The sequence below is a fragment of the Harmonia axyridis genome, chromosome 1 (genome assembly GCF_914767665.1).
Source record: "Harmonia axyridis chromosome 1, icHarAxyr1.1, whole genome shotgun sequence".
In the NCBI taxonomy this organism is placed as follows: Eukaryota; Metazoa; Arthropoda; class Insecta; order Coleoptera; family Coccinellidae; genus Harmonia; species Harmonia axyridis.
In genome coordinates, this window is record NC_059501.1 from 30,987,487 (window position 1) to 30,996,875 (window position 9,389).

The following is a 9,389-nucleotide window of genomic DNA, read 5'->3' on the forward strand; positions in this document are numbered from 1 at the left end:
ACAATTTTTGTGAGTTGGTATACTCTGCAAATTTCTTAATGTTTTGGAGCGTAGAGTTGTCGAGGAGTTCTTGCATTCTTGTCGAATGACTTATGCAGATAATTCGAGGAAATCGTTGATATGAAGTGAAAAAAAATATTATTTCTGATTCATTTATGGCAATATTATGTATGAGTTATTGTTATAACGGCACAAGTACCACTACCTACTCTATTGTAAACTGGGCTACGATAATATATTTGTGATAATCAGCTTTATTCTGTAACTTCAAATCGAATAGAGACGGTATGGATCGAATAGAAATTCACCGAAATCGTTTCGAATTCTTCAACTCAAGTAGAATTATCTACTATGGATAGCAATTACGAAATTACATTCGGCGATAAAAAAAGAATTGGATATATAATACCAAAATTTACGCTCGCATTTGTGTCTGTCTAATTTCACACCAATTCCATTTAAATTCGATTTTGGTCCCTTGTTTGGTTAAGATTTTCTAATATGAAAGTGAGCCTTATGAGGGATATAGATCTAGGTGCACGTCGTGCATGCACATACACAAAATTCCTGAAATCGAGTTCTTCTGTCCCACGTGAACGAAATTCGATATGGATTTTTCTATTAGATTCTAAGGTTTTTAGATGCCAATTTCAAGCATCGAACAGAATTTCATGTTGATCGCATAACCCGAACCATAGAAAATTAAAGAAGAAAATCAATAAGAAATTACCCAATAATTCCGTACCAACAGATTTCACCTAGGCAAGTGAGTATACAATAACAACTTTAAAATTTTCGTTGTGATAGGGTCATCAGAATCTTAGAATATTCAAACAGAATATGAATAAAAAACCAGGAAAGCACGGATATCAGGAGCTTTGGACCGTTTGTTCATTCATGTGCCAACTGCACCCTCGAATACCACGTATATCTATAATAATCTATGTATGTACAGGGTGGGCAAATTTCGATGTTTTAGCACTACAACTTATAAACCAGAGGAGATAGACAAAATCTGATACCCACTTCTCGGTCTCTTTTTCTGAGAAACTAACAAGGGTAGTATTCATTTTTGGCCACCTTCTTTTGTTTTCGAGTTATAAGCGAAAATTGGAAAAATGGCGATATCGAAAAACATCTATATAACCGCTAATACTGATGATAGAGCTCTGAAATTAAAACATTATACAGGCACTTTTTTACGTGGCATTCAGTGGCGTGCTCGTCTTTTCAAAAGGGTTTTTAATTACGAAGCTATGACCCAAAGTTATGTTTTTTCAAATGAGAACACTAGATTTCTGTGCTATTTTTTGAAAGCTTAATTTTTCCTGATTTCAAAAATATATAACATCATATGGTTCGTATCAATATTAATAATAGAAAATGGTCAAAAACCTTTTTTTACCTAAGATTCTCATTATTTCTTTGGTTTCAACTGTTGACGAGCACAGAAAAATTGGGCTTCCAATAACAAGTGTAGTGTCCTCTCATTTCTGAACATCCTACCTACATAGTATCATACATCATTTTGAAGGGAAAAAAATAACGAATTCAACGAGGTAATGATATATGGGGTGTTCCATTAAAAAAAATATAGGTTTGTGTTGAATCTTTAAAACCATAACCCGAAAAACAAATTTGAGTACGCCACTGGATTCTACGCAGAATTCTGATTGAGACGTAGTTTTTACCTCAGCATTATTTCTAATAACTTCGGAGATAAAGGAGGGGTCCGAAAAGTATCAATTTCCAAAATCACCCTGTATCTCTTGAACGGAAACAGTTATGCAAAATCTGATTAGACCAACTTGAGTTTCACGAAAAAGTAGGACGGGAACGTGAAAACTGCAAGGCTCTATCTTAAATAACAAGCGAGTAACCTGGCTGTCTCACCCAAAATGGGATGATGCACTGTACAGTTCTATGATCTCAAAAGGAACATTTGACGAGCACTCAGAAGTTCCTGACTTTGCATCAGTGGTTTCCTCAATGTTTTGTTGGTATTTTGCTAGATATGCATCATGATGAAGCAGTCAAACATTTTTTTGCATAGAGCTTGAACATTATGCGATATCAACAAAATCTCAACTAAGTCGAATCTGTTGTTATGGAATTACTTGGTATTTTTCTTAGAATCTTCTCTGAAATGCTTTCCTCATTTAATTCCCGAATTCTCCAGGAAGCAATAAAATCGCCTAATGCAAATTAAGTACCAATCGAATTTCCTACGGGGACCCGCAACTGATTTACGAATAACCTGGAATTATCTTTGTGGCATACCTCTCGCTCCTTCGAATTACCTACGAATTAGCAACTTTGTTCTTGGAGAGTATTGTAAATTACACAAAGACTTAATCAGGAATCCTCAGATCCGTCTATCACCTAATCCCCTAAAATGGAACTTTCAGGTAAGTAAGTGGTTAAAGATTTATACAGGAACGCTCCTAGAAGACCATCTTGGAAAGAACAGCGGATGGATCTGGAATATTAATGACAAGATATGAAGTCTGGTCTTTCCAAATGTTTCTAGAAATGGGCGATTAAAGCGAAAGATTGAATATTCCTCAACCTGCTTATTCGTTAATAGGGAACTCGGAATAAGGAACTTCTACTTTGGGAAGGCGAAGAAGGGGAAAATTGAATTGAAATGCAGAGTATTATTCGGTGGATTTGAGAATGAGGAATTAAGGTGCTTTGAAAAGAGAATAGGTAGATATTAATTCGTAGTGAGCTTATCAAAATGTCATTTTTAGTTCTTTGGTAGTAATAAGAAATCAGTTCTTTTGAAGTATCTTCCAAATAATTCAGAACTTCAAAAAAGTGGATGATTTAAAACATTTATAAGTAGCAATAGGATTGAAATTTGACTAAAATATTTAGGTTGTTGATATTTGCATGCTGTTATGAAATTGTAGAATTTGTTATTTACTACTTTTGAAAATTTTCCCTACTGAAATATTAATATTTTCAACGCTATCTTCAATTTTTTATGATTTTGATGACCTGATCATCACTACACTAAATATAAAACTTGAAATTGTTATTTCACATTTATTAAACACGTGCAACTTTTCAGTCAAGGTGATTTCATTACTTAGTCTCCTGAAAGTTGTATTCTGCTGGAATCAATCCCCTATAGCATGGTGAATAGAGAGTGTTGAAATTTTTTAGTTGCTGCAACTAAATAATCGCCTGTGGTTGGGTTCTCATGAGAACTACTAAATTCTATTTTTGCATTTAAAAGTTGCTTGACAAAAGGATTTAGAGTGCAAAAGGTCTGAAGGTCGATACACAGTCTAGTCTTAGTCAGAAAATCAGCTACAATTACATCTACCCGTCAGGTAATTTTGACCTTTATGAAACAATTTTTATCAAACAAGGAATTACTCTATAATTATCAAATTTGTCACGAATATTGAAATTCTTATCCTCAATATACACACAGAAAACACATGTCTATAGTCCTGGAACTAAGAATATTACATAACCTTACCTTATATCACACTAAATTGAATTACATGACGTTACCTTAACTCACTTTACACTACAATACATTACTTTACATTGCTGCATTGAATTAAATTGCATTATATAACATTACATTACATTTTTGGACTGATTACTTGTCATGCTTAATACATGTATTTTATTTCCTTTTTCATTATCTCGAAACAAGCGTTTCTACACTTATCGAGACACTAATGTTTGTTCTTTGATATTGTTTGTGTATTGTTCATCCTGTGGATTTCTGAATAAACATAATTATTATTATTATTATTACATCACATCACATCACATCACATCACATCACATTACATTACATTACATTACATTACAATACATTACATTACATTATATTACATTACATTACCTTATATTACATTACATTACATTACATTACATTTCATTACATTACATTACATTACATTATCAGGAATAATAATGCCTTCTTATTGAAGAAGAGGAATATCAGCAAACCCTTCAGTACAGAACCTAGCAACCTCACCAACTTGAACTCCTACAGGTATAATGGAATTCTCCACAAAAAAACAGTTGGTATTGTTGATGGACCTGACAAGAAAGGATTTACCGTAGTCTGTCAGAGACCTAAGAAACAAAATAAGCCTAAAGAGAGGACAATCAAAACAACCTTCAAATCTGGACCACGAAGGTCTCTCTACAAACTCAAGAAGCTCTTGAAGAGTGATCGTTACCGTACTGATTTGACTAAGGTAGCATCGCGTAGGGCTAGTGCTGTCTTGAGGTCACAAAAACCCAGGAGAGGAAAGCAACCCAAGAAAGTTGTTGAGGAATAAAAATATGTCGAAATTACATTACATTACAATATGGTGACAACTTTATTTCCAGGAGGGGTCCTGTTAACTGGTCCCCTCATTTGTGCAACTTAACGCTTCTAGATTACTTTTTATGGGGCTATGTTAAATTATTGGTTAATGCCGACAAACCAGCAACTCCTGAAGCACTGGAAGCCGATATTCGAGTCACCATTGACTTCATACATCCAGATTTATTGGAAAAGTAGTGAAAAATTGGACAGATCGAATGGACTATGTGTCTGGTGAGCTCGGCGGACATATGGCGAAAATTATATTGGAAAAATTAATTCCTCAAAATTAATTATCAGTTTTTAATAATAAAAAATGCATTCCAACAATATTTCCACCATGTATTATTATTAAAGTTTGCAAGCTCTTAAAGAAACATCCATTGCAAGCTTTTTCGTTTTCTCAGGAAAATTCTTCCAATACTTTTGAATGCCATTGAATGATCAAAAAGTTTTGTATTCATATTTGTGTTCACAATACAAATTACAACAAACAAACTCTATACGCAATTCCATGCTTCCATAGCTCCGTATTACACTCACTTTTCTAATTTTTTTTGAGTTGATTTCTAATCCACTGATTATCTTCATCTCATCGATTAAATCATAGAAACGTTTTAGTCAATAAAATAATTCATACCAATGGTATTTAAACGTCAATTATCTAGCAATACAGCTCAGAACAATCGCCTTCTCAGGCTAAAAAACATTCCACTCGAATTTCCGGAAAAGGCCTCGGAACACAATAGAATATAGCCAGAAAGTCCCATAAGGGATGTTTTTGTTTTTCCCCTGATTGATAAATGCAGACGAATTAACGTCAATTAAGGGGCATAAAGTGGCTAGGGAACATCGACAGGTCCAAGATGGATCGTAAGTTACTCCGGTTGCTCATCCATCAAGTGCGGGGTCGAGTGGATCGACTTAATTCTCCGCTTCAAGTCCTCACGTTCCTCCATTTGGTCCTTCGGACGGGACACTGGTCATTGAATACGTTCACTTATCAGGGGCGGCGGTTCGATATCAAGCCGCCTCAGGATTAAAATAAGGGGCATTGTCATGTTAGAATATTTGAATTGATTGAGAGGGGTTTATACTACGTGGCTTTCCCGTGATCTGCCAAAGTTCAACCACTCCTCTCTCCTTAGCGTTTTTGAGATTCCTCCACTTTTCATTGTGAATGAAGCAATCTCAAACGTTCCTCTGACATACCATCCTTTTCAAAACCTCATATCAATCGATGATTACAAGCGTAAAATAAAGGGTACTTATTGTTGAACTGCTCGATGAAACGGTATAGACCCCTCTTAAGCTTGCGATCATAAAGAAATAACAAAATATGAAAATGGAAAAAAGGTGGCGAAGTGTCCTGTGACGTGTCAAATATATACTGTTGTGGATCTCTACAATTTACAATATTGAAAATTTTCTACAGTAGATCAAATATGAATCATAAATTTCTACTTGAAATAACTCTATATCTCAGGTGGGTTCTTGGAAATTGAAATATAAATTTATTCTTTTCTTTTTTTTTAAAAACAACAATCCTAATCTACCTAACTACCTCATCTAACTAATAAGATGCATATGAGGATACTGAATCAACTAGATTCAAACCTCCTCGCAAAACCATCAGATATTATGCCAACCACCTACGATTTTGAAACGCCCTTTGAAACGGTTATAAATGACCGTCATAGTGCAATAAGTTTCATAAATCGTCTGGATAAAAAGTCATCCATATGGTTTACAGATGGATCAAAAACAGAGAAGGGCACCGGCATTGGGATATATGGACCTAGACTGAGGATCTCTAAAGCCCTGGGAAGTGAGCCCTCGATTCTACAGACCGAGATAATGGCTGTTTTTGTATGCGCCCAGGAGTGTCTCAAAATGAACCTCAAAGGGGCGCATATCTACATCACCACGGACAGCCAAACCACGCTGAGATCCCTGGAATCGTGCTGACTTGGGAGTGCCGTAACACCATAAAGCAACTGGCCAGAGGAAATAAGGTGACTCTACTATGGGTACCAGGGCACTGTGGGGTTGAAGGAAATGAGAGAGCGGATGAGCTTGCAAAAAGTGCATCAATGTTAAGACCTGCTAGACCTGAGCCTTTCTGTGGGATAGGAAAAGACCAATACAAAGCTGCGGTCCAGCTATGGGAGTTGAACAGTAGGACAATCCACTGGACTAACACTCCTAGACTTGCTCAGGCAAAGAAATTCGTGAAGATTTCACCTACTTACACCAGAAAGCTCCTGCAGCTGTCACGAGCGGAGCTTCGAGTGATGGTGGGACTGCTGACGGGGCACTGTCGGTACAAACATCATTTGTACTGTATGGGTAAGTCAGCAGACGAGATTTGCAGGCTCTGTGGATCGGAAATAGAAACGGCTGAACACTTGATATGCAAGTGTCCAGAGCTGGCTGGCCTAAGAACCATTCACATGGGCAAGCCGGTCCTGGATACCAGAGAGGTAATGGCCAAGGCCCCTAGGGAGGTTGTCAATTTTATTAACGTCGTTGACGACCTCCCGGGGTTTCTATGAATGAGTAGGGTAGTGAACAAAAGATCTACATGGTCGCAGTTCTCGGAAGGCTTACCGAAGCAAAACGACCCCAGTTCAAATAATAATAATAATAATAATAACTAATAAGATGAAATGAAATTTATACCAACTTTAAAAAAAAACGGCAAAAAAATAACCTTCCAAAAAGGCGGAAGTGTCTGGAGTCCACATTTTCAGTATTTTTAGTATCTTAAAGTTCCCCCCCTCCAAAAGTGGGTCCTGGATCCGCGCCCACTACCTTTTTCCAACTTAACTATCTCTAATAACAACCTTATTAACAAAATAACAACTAATATTTCTAAATCTGAATTGAATACATGAATGTTTCAAAAACCAAATGATTATCAATGAAACCAACTGAGAATTTTGAATTATTTCAATTATATTCGAACTTTTAATGACTATAAAATTTCTGATTGAGGAATCCATAACAATACATTTCCAATAATAAACCCTTCAACATTTGGGGAAAAAAGGAAAAGCAGTATCTTTTGAATGCTAGTTCATTCAGGTGCCAATGGCGTCATTTCAACCACAGTACTGTTAGAAGGTACTCCTTACTTCACTTCAGTGCTTTCCTCATTTTATTTTATTTTTTATCAGTTGATAATTTTCAGTAGATTCGGTGTTTTCACGTCCTTGAGTGAACATGATGCAGTTCTATTAATAAGGTTGAAATCAGGCGACCAATTTGGACTAAGCCTATGTTTCGTCTATATATTTGGACAATATAAGACTTCAAAAAAAAAAAAAACAAAATATATAGAAAACTTTCAATACTAATAATAAATTGGATATTTCTTATAGTTCTTATATATTTATAATATCCTGCAATTAACACACCTAAAATGTCATACATCCTAAAACAAAATAAACACTCATGCAGAGATGATTATATTAGTCACGACACTAATGAAGGAGAAGAAAAAAAATTATTTCAAACCTAATAAACTGATTACATCGCTGATTATAACCAGTGCACCATGAAAGGAATTTTCATAAAAACCGTATTCATTTTGAAAGACTCCCTATATCATTTCAATAAATTAACAACTTCAATTTCTCAAAGAACACAACCTACGGGTAATTGTTTTGAAGGGTTTTCTAATGAGTTTCATTTTGATATGAAAAAAAAGTGTATATTTTCACGAATTTGTGGCTATATGTCCTTGATAACTTCACGAATTTCATCTTTAATATATTCAATCGATGTGCGGCATTGGCGTAGACCTTATATGTTACGTGACCCGAAGAAAAAATTCTAAAGGTGTTGAATCACAAGATCTCGATGGCCAATTGTGAGAAATAACACGCGCAGAAACTTTTCTTACAAAATTGCGATTTGTTTCGTTGCTTGTAAGGCACGTAGACGTAGACCCATTTTATTGAAAATAAATCCCGTTGATATCAATATCTGACCATAAAAAAATCATTTGTCATAGATAGACGAGGATTTGACAAAACTGGTTTTCGTCAACACTACTGGCTACAACAGAAATATTCTCAGTTGTCCCAACAGAACAAATTTTTTCACCTGTATTGCCGGCCTAGAAGGTTCTTCACGACTACCCAAAATTGCAAGTGATTCACTTACTACCTGTTTATCTACTTCTTACTTACTTGTTTATCAGTAGATAAACAAGTAAGTAAGAAGTAGATAAACATTTCTTAGTTAACGTAGTAGATAAACAAGTAAGTAAGTAGTAACTTACTTACTTGTTTATCTACTACGTTAACTAAGAAATGTCGTTCTATCGTGCAAAAAAAATTATATTCACAATCACATGGCCTATTTTTTTCAATTTAGAGTTCATATACCTTCATTGTCACTGTAAACAAACCTCAAGTAGGTATATTTGATCTACAGTTTATCCACATTGACCACGAATCATAGAGCAAGAAATTATACGACGTACGGCACTGGATAGTTCCTGTCTTATCCTTCGCATGAATCTAAACGATTTTGAAAGATAACAAATCTGACGAATGTACCGAATACTGAAAGGGTCGTATGAATGTGTAAGAGACCAAAGTGCATTTTGTGATTCGGGAACACTCACATTCAGAGATCTGAAACAAGAGATAGCAAAACTCCAAACTCTGCTATTCAAATGAGATCTCTCCACTACCGCCTAGAAACTTCGTGGAGCTTGTGAATTATTTGTAATTCAATAATAATGTAATACTGCAAAGACATGATTTCAGCTTGGTTGAACTTACCGTATCGTTAAAGGAAATGGAACATAATTTTAATTAACTCGTTAAGAGGTCTAGTACAAGAAATAGTTTTTATAGAAAAGTTTACGATAACAATGCTCTAATAATGCTAGAGGCATTCATATCGGAGAAATACAGCGTCGAGGTACAATCTACGATCTGATGTTGATACTTACAGCTGTAGTATGCGAAACGTCAGGAAAAACCGACTAGACCAGTGGCGTACCCAAGGTGGGGGATAAGCGGAACAT

General features: G+C 35.5%; 1 protein-coding gene across 1 annotated transcript; it reads left to right on the forward strand.

The window, feature by feature from the left end:
• Positions 1-3,929: 3,929 nt before the first annotated feature.
• LOC123684486 (60S ribosomal protein L28-like) lies at positions 3,930-4,330 on the forward strand (the record flags this gene model as incomplete). The annotated part of the gene is made up of 1 exon (XM_045623803.1): positions 3,930-4,330. A coding segment is annotated over one exon (387 nt), but the record flags the coding sequence as incomplete, so codon positions are not given.
• Between the last annotated feature and the right edge of the window lie 5,059 nt (positions 4,331-9,389).